At 44.2% G+C, this 17,694-nt stretch overlaps 1 protein-coding gene and 1 long non-coding RNA gene across 3 annotated transcripts in view; one reads left to right on the top strand and one right to left on the bottom strand.

Annotated features, from left to right (window-relative positions):
- LOC121828641 (uncharacterized) overlaps positions 1-17,694 on the top strand; it is a 67,886-nt gene that overhangs the window by 15,922 nt on the left and 34,270 nt on the right. The window lies entirely within an intron of this gene.
- The window catches only part of Upp2 (uridine phosphorylase 2), a 36,938-nt gene continuing 19,480 nt past the window's right edge, over positions 237-17,694 (bottom strand). For both annotated transcript variants that reach the window (XM_006984647.4, XM_042275312.2), the window contains 3 exons: positions 14,329-14,538; positions 12,118-12,264; positions 237-1,569 (listed from right to left, as the gene is read on the bottom strand). In XM_006984647.4, the coding sequence (XP_006984709.1) occupies positions 1,397-1,569; positions 12,118-12,264; positions 14,329-14,538 (530 nt within the window). In that variant the 3' untranslated portion in view covers positions 237-1,396. The remainder of the gene's footprint in view (positions 1,570-12,117; positions 12,265-14,328; positions 14,539-17,694) is intronic.

Below are 17,694 nucleotides of genomic sequence, written 5' to 3'. Positions count from 1 at the left end.
TTTCAAGGGCAGCCAGATAAAAGTTCAAACCAAAAAAAGCTTATTGAACCGCTTTGAAGTGGTTTCCACTTAAGGAAATAGGAAGTGAAGTAAAAATCTGGCTAGCGAGGAGATACTCTCCTGCCTCACCCTTTGCTTTTGTAGTTCAGATGTTTGTGTTTGATGGTCATTTATTGGGAGACCTGGAAAGTTGCGCCCCAAGCATTTCTGCTTCCAAAAGAAGTTCACAACCAAAGCACCTTTTAGGGGATCCTTTATTGCTGCTGCTTAAAAGAGAAATCCATTCTTGTCTCAGGCGCTGGCCAGTTCAGACTCAGCTAGCCTGGAGCCTGCTGATTCCAGCAGGGAATCCTGCCTTGTGTGGTCCAGGATCCAAATACTGAATGCATGGTGGGAGTTAAATTTTATTTGTTCCAGAGCCATATAAATATATATACACAACATTACATACTATACAAGTTTGCAAGGCCTCCTCCACTCTTACTCCATCAGTCTCTCCGGTTCCTAAATGTTCAGAAGAACCTTAGAGGGGGGATGAATTCGTGGAACCTCTGCTGTATGACCTCTTGGGGTCAACCGGGGAGGCATATGTGCAGGCTCTGAACAAAACCTGCCTCCAAGTTACGCAGAGGGATTCTTTCACCATCTTGATTTCAAGTTTCAATTTGGTTAACTAATTCTTCAGTTATCCAGTTCATATTGAAACAACAACAATAAATACAGCTTTCCCATGACATATTTCCTTATAGGAAAAAAAGATTGCTAGAAGGTAATTTAGTCACTTCTGATTTCTGAAGAGAAAGGGGCTTTGCATTTGAAAAAAAAAAGTGTGATCTCAAGCTGTTGCGTTCTGTGAAAATCACAAATGGAGGCATTCAAAAACTTCTAATTCCATTCTGTGTGTGCCCTGAAGTTGTGTAGGGATAGAAAAAAAGCATGGCCATATTTCCCCGAGGATAATTCTTCCATACTGACTAATATTACAATGACACATTTTTGTAAATATTTGGAATGTGCATGATGGGTTTTTGTCACTTGTCCAACACCTAGACGTGCTGACAACATCCTAACACACACTTCTGGATCTGCTTCAGCAAGCAACTGGTAACCATCTCCAAATGGCTGCTCTGTTTTGATGTAAGCTTGATTAATGCTGCATATGAAACTCCAAATGTCACAATTCATGAGTTCAAAATACTAATTATTAGAAGGCTTTAGTTAACTGGTTCTAAAAAGGAATTTGAACTTAACTTCACATGGGTATTAAGTTCTCTTACAATAAGTTCAACTTTAAGATAAAGGAGTTCACAAAATCTTTTATGATTTTAGCCCAAGGATGCGGATTACATAAGAATGTTATAGACAACACATGGCTTCAGCATGGCAACTCTATCATCTACCAACTCACAGGAGATGGGTGGGACATCTGGCTACAAAGTCCGAGCTGTTTTTTGATGAAATTGGAGATTAGGAGCTGTGGCCGTTGCTGGTACTCCACCAGGACATCATGGGACAAATTGATTTGGTCACTCTCGAGTCTGTCAAGAAGTGTCACGCAGACGACGGCAGCTAGTAAAGCAAGCCACATGGTTAGCAATGCAAACGGGCTTATCTGTTCTGCAGGATATTAGCCTAAAGCGCTAACATTCCCAACATGCACATTTTAAATTGTTCCCCTGTAACGTAGATGTAATCTGCTGTAGCCTCTAGTTTTCTCTATCCTTCCTTCCTTCCTTCCTTCCTTCCTTCCTTCCTTCCTTCCTTCCTTCCTTCCTTCCTTCCTTCCTTCCTTCCTGCCTGCCTGCCTGCCTTCCTTCACAGACTCATCTAAATCAGCTAATTGAAAATGTTGAAAGCTCTCTTTCCTCTGTGTGTACTAGATTAAGGAAAGCATTATATTCAGAAAAGAACAAGAAAAAAAGATCTTTGTATCCAAGGCACACAAACCTCTGGACTTTCAATTGCACTTGCCAGTCAGTGCTGAGAGGAGATGCCTCCTCTTTGAGGATACATCTGAAATGACCTTTATTCCTGGGTGTAGTATATGAATGTGCTTGAGATGAGTACAATGAATTAAGTATGGGATACTGGCAGAAAATACCCACAAAGGTAAACACGGATTCTGATGAACTTTGAGATCTTAAACACATTAGCATTTAATTTTCCAAAGGATGAGGGAAATCTTGTGTTGGAAAACAAAAGCACAACAATGTGTGGGAAAGAACACAATATGCTTTAGAAGGCAAAGTTCTCATTTTTTTAACCCAGGGGAAGTATCTTTGATTTGTCCTATTAGGAAGATCCAGACAGAAAAAAAAACGGATACTCTATCAATTCTTAGTTATCAATTTCATATCAAGTCTCTGATTCCAAGGAATGAGCTTACTTGTACTGGAATCAGTGTCAAGCACTTAGGAGTGACCGCAAACAGTGCGGTAATCTCCGTCAGCATCGAAAACTGCATTACTGCAAAGGGGGTCAACTCTGTGGACACTGGCAACCTGGGTAGGCATGGAAATAGAGCTGGGAAATATATGGTTCTTGACTCTATGCTTCAGGCTTCATTGGGGGAATGTGGATTTAGGAAGAAGTATGTTGTAATCACAGAGTTCATGCTATCTTTTAAATTTTTACTTTTCATTGATAAATGATACTTATATATATATTTAGAGGTACGGTGAAATATTTCAATAGGTATATGCACTATAGAAAGACTTAGTCAATCTAACTAAAATGTGCATCCTCTCATACACTTATTTTTCATAATAACAATTAAAATCTACTCATTTAGAAATTTAGACATATACATTATTATCAACAGTACTCATTAGGACATTAAAATTTATTCCTCTATCTAACTACAACTTTGCACCCTTTGGCCAACATGTCCACACTTCCCACCCCACCAACCCTCCATTCCCCAGCCTCTTGTAGCCATGATTCTAATCTCTCTTCCTATGAGTAGGAATGGGATTGTACAGGATCACTTTCCATGCTTGGCTTATTTCACTTAGCACGATGTCTGCAGTGTCTATCTGCACTGTCACAAACACCCAAATCTCCTTCTTTATAAGACAGAAGTGTCCCATTTTATGTATGCATCGTATTTTGTTCATCCGGTCATCAGTAGCGAACACTTCAGTTGCTTTTATAATGGTGGCTGTTGTGAGTGATGCTGTAGTGAATTCTAGTGATGGCATGTCTTCCACATACCGATTTCAATTTTTTAACTTATATATTCAGAGGTGAGAATTTCAGACACTGTGGTAGCTCTATTTTCAGTCTGAGACCTTTATCCAGTTTCCCAAATGATGATGCTGATTCATATCTCTATCACCAGCATACTAGGGGTCCTTTTTTTTTTTTAACCTCCTTACTAACACTTGTAATTGTTTGCCTTTCCATAGACAATAGGTGATCAATGATCATTGGGCTACTTGTTTCCCTCCTGTTAAATTCTCTGAATTCCTTATGTATTTTGGATGTAAACGTCTTACTCTTCAACTTGCAAATATTTTCCAGTTCGTGTATCTTTTTGTTCGGTTTAGTACTTGTCACATGCCAGGCATCATGATATCATAATTCAAGCAGCCATGTCATGAACAAGGTAATATTTTGTTCCCTTAGAAAGATGATAAAATGAATGTTGCTGGAGGGCTTCTCTCCAGGTTCCACCAAGCCCCTCAGTCCCACAATCCATGTATAAAATAATCACTCAGACGCTTATATTACTTACAAACTCTATGGCCATGGCAAGCTTCTTGCTAACTGTTTTTATATCTTAAATTAACCCATTTCTATAAATCTATACCTTGCCACGTCGCTTGTGGCTTACCTGCTGCTTGTCCTGGCGGTGGCTGCAGAATCTCTCCCTCCTTCTTCCTGTTTCCCCAATTCTCCTCTCTCCTTGTCCCGCCTATACTTCCTGTCTGGTCACTGGCCATCAGTGTTTTATTTATATAGAACGATATCCACAGCAAATGAAGGCTTAGAGGGTTAAACAAATGGCCCATTATGATGTAACTGCTAAGTAAGTAGTCAGCATCTGCTTCTCTCCTGACCTGCTACCTGGTGAACTGTTACTACTTGCCCTGGCTTGCCCATCAAGATGACGCTTATAATCATCTAAAAAGCAATGGAAATATTCAACTGGAGAATAGTTGGGTATTTCATCACCTAGGACCTTATTTACTCAAAACTCATTCACTTGGTTGTAAAGCAACCTGGCTGGACAGGTAAACGAAGTGGGAGAATGAACATCTTCCCGGCTTTTCAAGTTAATGAGCTGCCAGTCTGTGAAGTGCGATGTGGCTGGCAGATGCAGGGAACATTGAAAGCCCAGCTCCAATCCCTCACTTGGCAGAAGGATAAAAGGAAACTGGTGCTCTGTACTCTCCACAGCGCGGGCACCGAGAGGACTGTTTCCCTTGGATTTCAAGGGTAAGGTCAAACCCAGAGAGAGCAAGCAACAACAATTTTGGCTTTGCTTTCTCCACCCTGGAGAGCCCTAACAAGGTTCACATTATGATCTTGTCACCTAACTATTTCCATGAACAAATAAAAGGGACTAATTACCCAGAACAACCTGTCAAAACGAAGCTTGTAGCTCTGCTGCCATAATCCTTAGATTGGGCATGAAGGGGAGCTCATGGGGCCAGAGGGACACTTAATGACCTAGCTGTCACCAAGAACGTTGCCAGCCACCTGACCCAGGCAGAGTGTAGCGGGAACACACAGGTCGAAGGCAGAGCTTACTGTATCCTGAGCCTTGTCACAATGCCTAGCAATTCTCAGCCCTTTGGTATCAGTTATGGCTGCCTACAGAAGCTGATGAAAGTTGCCACTGTGTCTTTTTCACATAAAAAAAATGACATGTATTTCTATGCACACAAAATATCTGTGGATAATTTTAGGGGGCCATCTGTCTAGAGCTCACACAGTAAATCCTTTAGATTGCACGAAGCTCTCTGGTCTGCCTTGTTCACGGCTTTTCCCTGGTTCGGATCAAACCTCCAGCAAGGTTTTTGCATTAATCAGGGGCAAAGCTAACAGGGCAAAGCTAACAGGGCTGGGAGCCAACACCCATGTACACAGCAGAAACCAAAGGAGCTGGCTCTTGGAAAACAGCAAAGGTTAGTGTTACAGTTCCCCACCTGGCTCATCTGTCTGCTTCTCTTATCCCTTCTCCTTATCCCGACTGCAAACCCCACCTCCCCACCCACCACCCACCCCTGCTTTCTGCCACTCAATCTTCTGTTGTTCAGTGTTTGAGTCTAAAAAGCCAACACTCTTGTCCTGGTCTGCCTGCTGAGGAAGGCACTAGAATCACGTCATCATTGGTCTAAGACTTTTCACTTCCTGTGTCGTCTTTGAGACCTTGATCTCAGGCTGTTGGTGGCCTATCACAAAGCAAGTGGAGAAGTTCACATTCAGAGGGGCCAGCAGGACTGGGATATACAATTAACCAATTCCTATAGGGTCGTGTTTCTCAAAACTTGGGCCACCTGCTACCTGTATCCAGAGATAATGGATAATTCAGATTCTCATGCTACATCCCAGACACCCGGAACCAGTGAGGGTGGAATGAGGGGGTGGGGGGAGATATAAATACTTGTAGAAAGCAGGACTTTTTCAATGAACTCTGTGAAAATGACTTTAAAGACTTTCAACTCCATTCCTGAATCAAACCAAGTTATCATGAAGGCACATACCTGGACCCTAATTCTTTCGGTCAACAAAGGCATGCTGAATTTATTGGAAGTGAGCTTCCACAGTACATTCTTTGACTGTCCTGTATCTCTTACAAAGTGTTATTAAAGATACTTCCTGTGACAGCATAGCTGACGAGTTCACTTACTTAGTATTTGGATAAAGTTTAACATTTGAATCAAGTTTTGCCAAAACAAACCAAAAGAGGAAAACACCTCAAATGCTTTCTTTCATTATATAATGAGTGGAAAAACACGACTTGTTTTCATTTCCGCCTAAGAAGCCCAGAGCTCAGTCCAGGTATTTACATTTAGCATTGGATTCCCGGGTAGTGTCTTTGATATTGAGGCCCCTAGGAGTATGTCCACTCACTTACATAACCACCTCTTATTCTTTTCGCCTTGTTTTAAATACTGTTTGAACCTCCCTAATCCATTGGGAGCGATCACTAGTATTTTCTCCAGTACCGGTATGCACACATTATTTTTCAGTAGTAACTGCAGTTAGTGACACCGTATGAAGAAAGCAAGAGCCAGGAGGCAGTGACGTCAGATCAATTCCTTCCTTGTTCTTGCTTAGCTGTGTCTCCATAGGCTGCTCAGCTATTCTCTCTAGAACTGGCTTCATCCTCTCAGAAAAGGATGTCTTTTGGGGCCTCCCAGGCCTCCCAGTTTCTACTGTGGGCTTCACATCATCTTATGAGCAGGTAGACCATGTAGTCATCCCTGAGGAGGCCTAGCAGGGATGCTGGGGCCTTGATCTGTTGGATGCTGGACCATGAAACAAAGATGACTTGGGAAGATAGCCAATGGAATCTGACGCTAGTCCTGGTCCCTGGTCCTGGGGTCACAACAGAGAGGATATGTTGGCAATGTTGAGATATTAGGATAAGAATTAAAGTCAGTCCATCAAAAGTATACTGGCTTTAGTTCAAAATATGTCCAAGTATTTCAGAGTAAGTTATTCTTTCTTAATCTTGTCTTTGTCAAATTTACAAGCCAAAAAAAAAAAAAACAGCTAAATGTTATCATTTAAAATGTTGCATCTCAAAGAAAAGAAAAATGTCTGAGATGATGGATATGCTAATTAGCCCAATTTGATCGCTGTACGGGCCATACACATATTGAAACTTGCAGTTATTATTCAAGGAGAAAAGTACTGCGAGGTGTGGTGTGGTGACACACATGTGAAACTACAGAATTCTGGAGGCTGAGGCAGGCAGTCAAGACCAGCCTGAGCCATATGACATCACCTCACCATCACCCCGGCAAACAAAGTGATGAATTACCTACTTATTTACACCAGACTTTTCGGATGTGAAAGTTGAATTGTCGTGGCAAAATCGTGGCTATGCCCTACTACTCAGTGCCTGAGTGGGTTCTCATTTGATTCCCGCACTTACTCTTGGGACCACCGAGTCCTTATGGTCTGCTGGCTGATGTAAGACAATTATCTGTTCACAGTGTCTGCAGCACAAAACTGGTCTCTGATTTTGAATGGTGCACATGTGGGTTCTCTGGTCCAGAGACCCCCAGCCTTGTGTTTTTATGGAAAGGCTGCTGCCAGAAGCAGCAGTGTTCGTGGAGCAAATGGCCTGCCTCACACAGAGCTGAGGTTAAATTCTAGAGAAGGCGGGAAAGTTAACAAACCCCGAGCCACTATTTCTCTTGTGAAGGTATAGAGAGCTGCAAGTGGTTACCAAATACCCTTGTGGAACAATTTTTCAAAAACCTCATTTACTTCTATTTGGGGATTAAGAAATACTACAGCTACAAACCTAAAATAACCATTAATTTTGTGGTAACATCTTTTGGGCTTTATCAATGGTCACCATGCAGGTCCCAGACACCAAGATTCCTCATTGCTGGGAACACCCACCAAAGAATTTAAAAAACTGAAGATTAGTTTCTGTTTCCTTTTATCGAACAGTTTCAAAGCAATTCTCTAAAGAATGAAGACCTCCCTAAGTTACAAGTAGCTGTCAAAAGAAATAACATGGAATTATTCCTTTACTCTAAAGAAAAGCCACTGTGATTTGCAGACAACTAAAGGCATTGAGAAGAACTTGAGCAGAGCCTAATCTTAGGCAAATATTAGGTTTTATATATTGCTGTGCAATCTTGTGTCAAAACGCAGTTCTGTCTTTAAAAAACTGGAGGATGGCTGGATATATTTATCACAAGTTCACAGCCCAAGAGGGTAACATAAATTTCCCTTTAAGAGAGGGACAGATATGCCCTGGATGCATCGACTCAGCATCCTGTTGATTTTCTGTTGTCCGCTTTTGCATTATTCTGAAGGTACAGCTTTCTGATACTGGGTGATTTGAAGTCCACTGTCTCCTTACTTGAATCTTTGTTAAGGTGGCACTGGATCCCTGTTCCACTTGTCTGGGACAATGAACAAAAGAGCAGCAGTGACAGATGGGTTTTGGTGGCCCTATTCCAGGCCACCTACAAATAACAGCGGATTCCGGGACTGCAGGTTTACATAAATCTAACAGCAAAGGGAACTCTTGGCTCCCATCCTTCAAACAGTTCTGCACTGCTGATGTGACTCCTGAAAGGAGGGTCTGGCTTTTCATGGCCATTTTCCAAGGTCAAGTAAAGTCTCATTGTCATTCTTTATATTCACTCACTCAGCAGATATTTATTGAGTTCCCATGCGGCAGACATTATTCTAGGTGTTGGGCAACAGAGCAGTGACAAAGCCCTTGTTCTTCTGGTGCTGCATCACAGCAGAGAGAATGAACGTCACCTTTATGCATGGTACTGATTTGTTTCTGTCACTTGAAACAAACTAGAGTCAGCTGGGAAGAGGGACCCTCTGTCGAGGAATCGTCTCCATCACATTGGCCTATGGTAGGCCTGTGTGGCATTTTCTTGATTAATTATTGATGTGGGAGGACCCAGCTCACTGCGAGCAGTACCATCCATAAGCAGGTGGTCCTGGGTTGTATAAGAAAGCAGGCTGAGCAAGCCATGGAGAGCCAGCCAGTGAGCATCACAGGGCTTGACTTCCCTCTGTGATGGACTGTGATGTGGACGTGTAAACCAAATAAACCTTTTCCTCCCCAAGTTGCTTTTCATTAGAATGTGTATCACAGCAACAGAAAGCAAATTAGAGCATGCATTAATCTAAAGCAATGCATAAGTTAATATATAAGCAAGCCAGAAATACAGCTAATAGTGTTGAATATGCAACAGAGAAGTGAAAGAAATGATATAAATACAAGTCATTGGGCTTGGGCACTCATATAATGGTCCCCTGGGAGGCCAAGTCTCACATTCATTATGAAGATAAGTGGTGAGTTACAGGGACACAAGCCCTCCCTGGGCCAGGCAGATGCAGAAATGATCTGTTTCTGCTGGGGTTCCAACTCTGCCACTGAATCCTCTGAGTTAGAACTGTGGCTCCTAAATTAAGAGCCATGTTAATGCATGGTGTTACCCCAAGGAAGAAACTCTGTATCGGTTCTCACATGGTTGTGAATTCCCTTTGGTTGTTCAGTTGGCTTGTGAATACAAAGACAGAAAGGGCCATGTAAAGAGACAGAGAAGGCAACCAGGGGACTAGGGTGGGATGGGCTGGTAGTAACTGTGGAGCAGAGTCAATGTCTTGAGAGCCAGAAGCCCATGGGTTCTGGGCTCTGGGGTCAGGTGAGACTTCTCCATGCTACTTGCCATTCATGTCCTTCCTGGTTTTCTACTAGAGCAGCAGCCTGTGAATGCACCCGCAGCCCTTCCCCCAAAGCTTTCCTTGCTCACAGAGTGGGTTGGTAAATGCGCTAAAGTAAAGAAGCGCTGCGTGACAGTATCGAAGCTTCACCCCTGGGACGGGGTGAGGGAGGAAACGTTATGAAGTGGCCATGAAAAGTGGGGACATGATAGCAACCTGTACATGGGCCTTTCATCCGGCCAACATACCAGAAATCCACCTTTTCAAACAGTGATGTCTTGGGGAGATGAGCAGCTCCCACGACTGTGAAGAAATTTGGACAGTAATCCCTGGATGAACTACATACAGAACTGAAGAGCTGCAGAGCTGCGGATGAAGCATGTTGGCAGCCCAAAGAGGTCTGCATGATGAAAAGGAGGCTGCAGCAGTGTCTAGGAAGAGGGAGACCTGCAGGGACGCTGACACTAGAAGCCAGAAACTCCAGCAGCAGCAGAGATAACAGAACGATGCAGAAAGAGAGAGGGAGGCAGGTTATGAAGGAAGGCTATCTGCGGGTAGAGGGAGAGCAAGCTCATGAGATCGGCAGAGAGGACAAAAAGGCTCTCTAGAGAAGAGCTTCCCTCAGGTCTCTGCAGGAGTCTCAAAAGACAAAGACAGATGCCCAGGATTCACAAGACGACAGTGTTCCCTGGGGGCCAGTAGACAGCTTTTGCAAAAAGAACTCAGGGTCTTCACCACACTTCCACCTGGCAGCCTGTTGGCTTAGCATTTTACGTTGGACTATATTGGTTACCAAAATCTGCTCATTTACATATTTGCAGAGATATGAGTTAAGTGGTTACTTGTTTCCATAATAAAGAAACCCCAGAAGGCCTCTCTAGGAGTAAAAATCTTCAGCATTGCTGCTCAAGTGAGGTCAAACTGCCCTGCTCTTGCTAATTTGTTTAGGGGAAAGCAGAGGCAATGGTTTCTCTGAAAATGAGCTTTCTCGATGAGCGTAAATCGGGTGGGCTGGCGTCTGGGAAGATGGCTCAGTGGTTAAAGCCCTTGCTGTGCGAACCTGACTAATGCCTGGTAAGCGTGTAGCCCCGCCTGTAATTCTAGCCTCAGAAAGCAGAGAAAGGGTTTTCCCCAGAGCAATGGGCCAGCAGAACTGGCCACGTCACTGAGCTCAAGGTTTGATTGAGGTAGAGAGGCAACTGAGGATGGTTCCTGATCTCCAGCTTCCACGTGGCCTGCACACTCACACACATGTGCCCACACACATGCTACCATGCATACACACATGCACATACACACATTCACATGAAAGTGGAACAATGAAAAAGCACAAGGAAGAATCTGTGGTTCTTTACCCATGCAGTACAGGGATTGTCATGTACATGTATTCTGAGGTAAGAGTGGTTAGGGAGAGTATCTCTTAATTAATCTCCTTATAGAATCTCTTTTCTTCCAAAGTCCATTGTCAGAAATGTTACCACATGTACAGTGTTCATAACATGAATATGAAAATGTATTGGCTATAAGAACAAATGTTAGAATTCAGGGTTTTTTTTGTGTGAAGTTTTTAACCTCTGGACAGCAGAGAATATTCTCCCGGTGTTCTGTGACATCACTGATCCTCTTCGGAGTCTTCCTCATGTCCCTAACTTTTAACTTAGGTCTCATCCTGGCTGTGTTTATGCTTCTTGCATCTCATCAATTGTATTCGCTTCAAATGCCATCTTTACACCATCAACATAGAAGTTTACCTCTCCGGTCCAAACGATGCCACCAAATCCTCATCTAAACATGTTCTGTCCCCGTTAAGACAAGCTCACTCTTAATTATCCCTAGGGTTGGCCTGTCTCCTGAAACCCAGCCGCTCTTGCTGGGTTTCTCTTTTGAACCCGGGCAGAGCCTGACTGCATCTCACTGCCCTGCACTATCACCTTGGCCCTGAAGCTTTGCTGGAAGCTGCTCCGGCCTTTTTACTCCTCATCTCGCTTCCGCTCTGGCCCGACTAGCTTCTACCCAACTCGGAATCCAGAGAAAGTCTATCGAAACTTCTCTACTCAGAGTTTCCCGGTGCCTCCAGAGAAAGTCTATCGAAACTGCTCTACTCAGAGTTCCCCAGCGCCTCCCCGTTTCCAGACAGAAAGTCAAAGTTTCAGCAGTGATCACACAACCTGGCCGTCTCCCCCACATCTCCCATCTCCCATCATCCCTCGCGGCACTTCCCTCCACCTGTTCTGCAGCACACCTGCGTGCTCCTGCTATATTTAGCTTTCCATTTACACTTTCCGAGCGAGCTTCCCAGGTTCCCGTGTGGCCTTTCCCAAATGGTACCTTCTCCTCCTACCTTTTCCTGACCATGCTAATTAAAATTATGACTGATTGACTATTTTAGGCACCTCTCATTTGCATCCTGTCCTAACAAATTCAGTTATGATAGAAAATAGCAGCCACTACCAAGATAGAGAACAATGAACTTGCAGTTGAGTCCTTAGCTACATCATCACCCAGCACATGCCCTCAGATTTCTGATTCCTGAGCTTTGTTTCCTCATGATGGGAGCAATGTCCTACCTGCTCACAATGAACTATGAGATAATGTATAGCATGAATAATTTTAAGGCATGCATTCAAAACAAAACAATATATCTGGGCCCCCTTTCCTTCTCCTGAAGAATGAACATAAGACGCCTTTGTGAAAGAGGAGAGGGGTCCTTGGCATTCACAAGAAGCTTACCTCTCAGACCACACAGTCCACACATGGCTGCGAACACCGTCGACTCCATCTCGATGTTCCTGACGCCAGCTTTGTGTGCTCTCCTCAAGTAGTCTAGCTTTTTTTCTTGTGAAAAGGAACATAACGCTCCATCTAGGCGGCCCTGGCCTGAAAAAGGACGGAGTGACTTAGTGGCTGATGTCTGACCTCAGCGGCAGGGGCATCATCAGGAGACTGTCCAAGGATGCAGTGCTCTGCATCTGTCTCCACCTCTTGAGTGGTGGTCCTCTGGGGAGTTAACCTGGCTGCTGAATCTTTCTTCCAAGGGACTGTAGAGCGTGGCTGCACCTGGCTCAGATCTCACAGAAAGGGTGGAATGTCTGTACAGGAAGGAGTGCCCCAGTTCTGAAGGACAGTGGGGACATCAGGAATAGGGTGAGGGGGGTCACAGAGGAAGTTGTCCTCTGAGGAGAAACTCACTTCCCCAGTAACAGGGGAAACAGACCAGGTGGAGACACGGTGTGGTGATGGTGGGGGCTTCATATCTCAGCGACACTCCTCAGGCAAATGATTTGGACCCTGCCACTCTCCATAGGCCCACCAGGGCCAGTCACAGGCAATTGGCGTGTCCTTTGTCCCTGGCACACCTCTCAGGCTTCATGCTAACCCTTCATTGAGTTTTCCCTTCCAGATTGTTCCCATTATTCCTGGTTTACTTAACTTCAGATTTTACCGGTTGACCAGTGGGGACAGAAGGAGGTGGAGAACAGTCGGATGTTACCTCCCCCGACCCCTGCCACTGTGTGTGCATCCCAGCTGTTCCCACCCAGCAGTACCCGGATGGAAGCCAGTTGCCATCGATCACTCGACAGTCCTTCCTGAAGCCTTTTCTCTCCTTAGCTCCTGTTCTCTGTGGCTTCTCTCCTGTCAGGCAGCTCTTCCCTGTCCCTTCTGTCCTCTTTGGTGCCTCCTGCCAACACTCCTAACGGTGTTATTTAGGCTGGGTCAAACCCACATGGCCCAGAAGCCAGGGGTAATGCCCATGGGAGGGTCTGCCTAGACAAATCGGAGTTGCCTCACTTCACCTACTGTAAGTAGCCCCAGATGTTGGCCAGGGCTGTCCGGGGCTGTCACATAGATAATATTTTGTGCTTCTTAATGCTACTTTATGTCATGTCAAGAAGCAAGACAGCTGAATTTTCATACGAGAAGCTCCAGAAATTACAAACGTTGGCAAAATAATTCGCATTTGAAACAGTACCTCATGGGCCAATGGAAGCACTGACCCCGCCTGGCTTCTGCTTATGATCTGTGACTCGAACACGTGGGTGAGTGACCCTCTAAATGAAGGGCCTGAGAGTCAGTGTCCTAGAACAGTCTCAATCTGTCCATGTACCACCCTGTCTGGTGTATAAACACTTCAAACACTTTTACTAACCTGAGCAAATGCAGACAGAATAACACCTATCCCCATGCATGGCTTTTAGATTCTTAAATATATAAACTGTGATCTAGAGAAAAGTAAAAGAAATTGCTAGTGTAATCTTAAGATTAACTATGATTATTCTATGAACGAAACTACAGCGCAAGATTTGCTGAAAGCCCAGCGTGTACTGTGATAACCAGGGCGATGTAGATTCTTCCGTAATGAGCAGTCTGTCCTTGGAGGTTGTGGTGTCTTGCTTCTCTTTTGCCTTGCCCCTCATCCCTTGGAACAAGAGCTGCTATTTGACAATGACCTTCAACTTAACTCTAAACTAGGTGTGGAGACCCTTTACTCTTGGCTGTGGGATAAAGGCTCCGCTCTGAGAGCGCCACCTCCCACAGGATCTGTTTAATCAAACCTTTCTCCCCATTTCCTGCTCTTATTTCTTGCCTGAGGTTCAGGTGAAGGACAGAGCATAGAACTAGCATACTCTTCTGTCTTAGAGTCAGCAATTTAAGTAAAAGTCACAAGCGGAGAGAAATGCTGTCGATATCACTAGTTGCATTTTAGAATCCCAACTGATAGAGGATTAAACTCATCTCGATATAAACTCATCTGCATGTTTCTCAGCTGCTTACTAAGCCCTCATGTTGCTACGCTTTAGGAAGCAAAATGGCTATTTGCTTCCCTCCTTGAAAATCCACACTATTAATTTGCTAGTCTGCAGTTTTAATATAAATTGTGGGTTTGTGTAACAAGCTGCTGGTGTTTTTCTGCTGCCATCGTGGTGTGGAAAGGATTCTCACCTTCATAGAAATCATAGGTACACATCGTGTGTCCGATGAGGGTTGGGAAGTTGGGGATCTCTCTGCTACAGCTGAGCAAATCAGCAGCCAGCTCCTTGTCAAGTTCAGTGCTTCGGGTCACCACGTTGTCCAAGACGATCTGCTCAAACCGAGGCTTGAAGAAAGAGTCTACAGCCGTGTCTGTTATTACAACAGACCCCGGGGCAATCCCTGCAACGTGGAATAAAGGGACCCCAGAAGATTGCTCAGAGTTGACTTCTGTGACATGTAGGATGTAACCTGTTCTGTCAACAGTAATTAATGCTGCTTGTTAATGGCTCCCCTGCTTTCATCTTTCAAAACATTTTTTTTTCTGAGTGCAATCAAATAACCATTAGGATAGGCATTTTCATTGGCTGTCTGTCCAGATTCGCATTTACAGTGTAGTGGGGTTTAGATTTCAAGACAAACATGACTCTTGGACATGAAAATTACTGCCAGGCTTTGGGCTCCAATTTGAATAAATTAGGCCAGGAATGAGCCTGCCAGCAAGTAGCTTTCATAAAGTGATGTGACTTCTTGATATTTAATCTTCCTGCAGACTCCTCGATTACTATCATTTCTTGGCCGCTCTCTCCTCTCTTCCTTCAGATTCTCGTCACAGACCCTCCTTTTTCTCCCCGACTCTATACAAATTAGGTCTCTTGGCTGACCTTCCATTGGCAGGAATCTGGCTTGCTCCAGGGGCCTGGGCCCGCTGAGATGCCATTTGCTTCCCATTCTCCCTACCTGGGTACATTCTTGTTCTCCCAACTCTCTTTCATTACACTGATGCCCGTGTTCCTCAGCTGTCCTCTGGGGTCACTCCCTTCCGAAAGTCTGAGCCACGGAGGGAGAATCAATGAAATAAGCATAAATAAGTAAAAGGGAACAAATACAGGCGACAGTGAGTTTTCCGGGACCTTCCAGGACCCAACTTTTGATTTACCCTGATTTCTACTGACAACCTGAGGAAGAAGGTGTGTCTAGATGGTACCCTGGGCAGTCTCTGAACACTCATCATTTGTTTGTCTCGTTCTCTAATGGAATACCAGCTGTATCTAGTCAAGAACAGTGTTGGTTCATCGCTTTCTCCCCAGGCCTAGTGCTGAACCTCTCTTTTCCCACGTGAGTATTCAGTAGGAATCCAGTCAGTGAGGACACACTTCTGTAAAGATGGCACACAACACGGGCCTGCAAACTCTGGTCCACAGGCCACATGCCACCTGTCTTAGTAAAGGAAGCTTTGTTGCACCGTGATCCCACATTCATTTACATACCATCCTTGCTGTATCTGAGCTATGACGTGGCATTAAGAAGTTGCAACAGGAAGTGCACAGTTTGCAAAGCCTGGTACTTTTATTATCTGGCACTTTACAGGAAATGTTTTAACCACCCTGGATATGGAGTATAGACCCAGGCTAGTTCAGTAAATTCCAATATGACAAACTAGATTTAATTACAGAACACTTTAAATTTCTATCTAGAGAATAATAAAGATACCCTGACAAAAGCAGAGAGACCAGGTTTATGAGGTTTACAATTGCAGGTTAGAATCCACCATTGTGAGGAAGTTGAGGCAGGAAGAAGCAGCAGCCAGTATCATCCCCAGTCCGAAGCAGGGGGAAATTGAGTGCACATGGACCTGCTTGCTGTGCTCAATCCCATTCCCCCGCTCTTACACAATTCAGGACGCCTACCTAAGGTCACAACCCACCGATGAAGCTGATCAAGACATTCTCCAAACAGATACACCCCCAGGCCAACCCAAGGGAGACAAGCCCTCTCTGAGACTCTTCCCAGGGGATGCTGGGTTGTGTCAAGTTGACAGTTGAAGCTGAACATCACAGTAGCCTTGAAAATACAGCTCTGATTGGTCAGATACATTTTAAGTAAGCCAAGCAAGGGACTCTTTACATTGTTTAGAATGTCCTGAGACATTGAAAAGGAAGTTGAAAATGTGTTTCCTCACACTGTCTTAACAAGTAGCTGTATTGAAGAGGCATTTATAGCATTTTTGTCCAAAAATGCTTTTCAATGGTGTATCTTTCCCTTATCAAAGTATTTCTCAGTTAAGGAATTATTGTGTCAGTAAAAGAATAAGTAATATCTGCATTTTCCATCTTCAGATACAGTGTTGCTTCAAATAAAGCAGATGAGCCTTAGTTAGAGCATTAGTAATAAAGATGCAACTCTGAAATGAAGCTGTTTGCATCTGTACAATGGTTGAATTTGCCTCTATTTCCAGGCCTCCATCGTGATGTTGGTACCATCTTGTTATAGTCTGTACCATGCTACCATGAAACACGAGCCCATGATCATGATTTGGATGGTCACTGGAGTGGCTTGCTGGAGACTCATTCATGTCAAGTGGCAGTTGCAGCAGTCAGGAGGACAGAATGTGTATCCCACAAACCAAGAATTACAAGCAGCCTTAATAATGGTATCCATGCTTTGCCAGGCATGCTGTTCCCTAAAACTGATTATTTGGGGTGCTGTTGAATAAACCACTGTCTAGAAGGATGTCTAATCAACACTGATTGCTTACATTCTCCATTTCCATTCTCAAGAGCACCATAAATGGGTTTTTTGTCCACATACAAGGGGCCTTGGCTGACTTTGTTCTGAGATTATGGCTCTGGAAAGACTGTGGTCCTTTTTAACTTGCTTGATCTTAGTGAGAGGCATCTGTGAAGCATGCCACTTCTCTAGTCCTTTGAGGATTTTTGAGATCTCCTCTCGCTCCAAAATGCTTACTGGAGCAATGCTAAGGGGTTTGTCTTTTAAAAGCTCCCTCCCTATTATGTAACCATGTAGTCCTGCCACTCTGTCAACCAAACCTTTCCACTTGGAATGGTGTGTCTGCATTTGCATGTCCTGACATGGTAGAATGACATCCTGACAAGATCTGCTTCTTAAGGAATGACAGAAGTGAGGCAGGGAGGCTCTTGGATGAACTTAAGTAGCCACAGACCTTCCCTGAAAGCCCACATGGTCCTTTTTGCTATGCAGTTGAGTAAAAGACACAACCCAGAAAAGAGCAGTAGCCACTAAGAAGAGCCAAAAGTGACATTTCCCTAGTTGCTATAAGGCCTGACACTTGGCAGATGAAACAGGTGAATCCTTGTCATTTTCTTTACATGAACATCCTTATTCCTGTCACATAAATTCCTCAGGCTCAAAGTTTTTTGTTAACTTGACTCAAACTGAAGTCACCTGGGAAGAGGGAACCTCAACTGAGGAATGCCTTCCATAAGAATGGCCTAGCAGCATCTCACCATGGCCTCAGCTTCAGGTTCTGCCTCCAGGTTCCTGCCTGGAGTTCTTGTCTTGGCTTTCCTCAATGAT

The sequence above is a fragment of the Peromyscus maniculatus genome, chromosome 4, assembly GCF_049852395.1.
Source record: "Peromyscus maniculatus bairdii isolate BWxNUB_F1_BW_parent chromosome 4, HU_Pman_BW_mat_3.1, whole genome shotgun sequence".
NCBI lineage: Eukaryota > Metazoa > Chordata > Mammalia > Rodentia > Cricetidae > Peromyscus > Peromyscus maniculatus.
The sequence above is the reverse complement of the archived record's forward strand: the minus strand, read 5'-3'. Positions and strand labels throughout refer to the sequence as shown.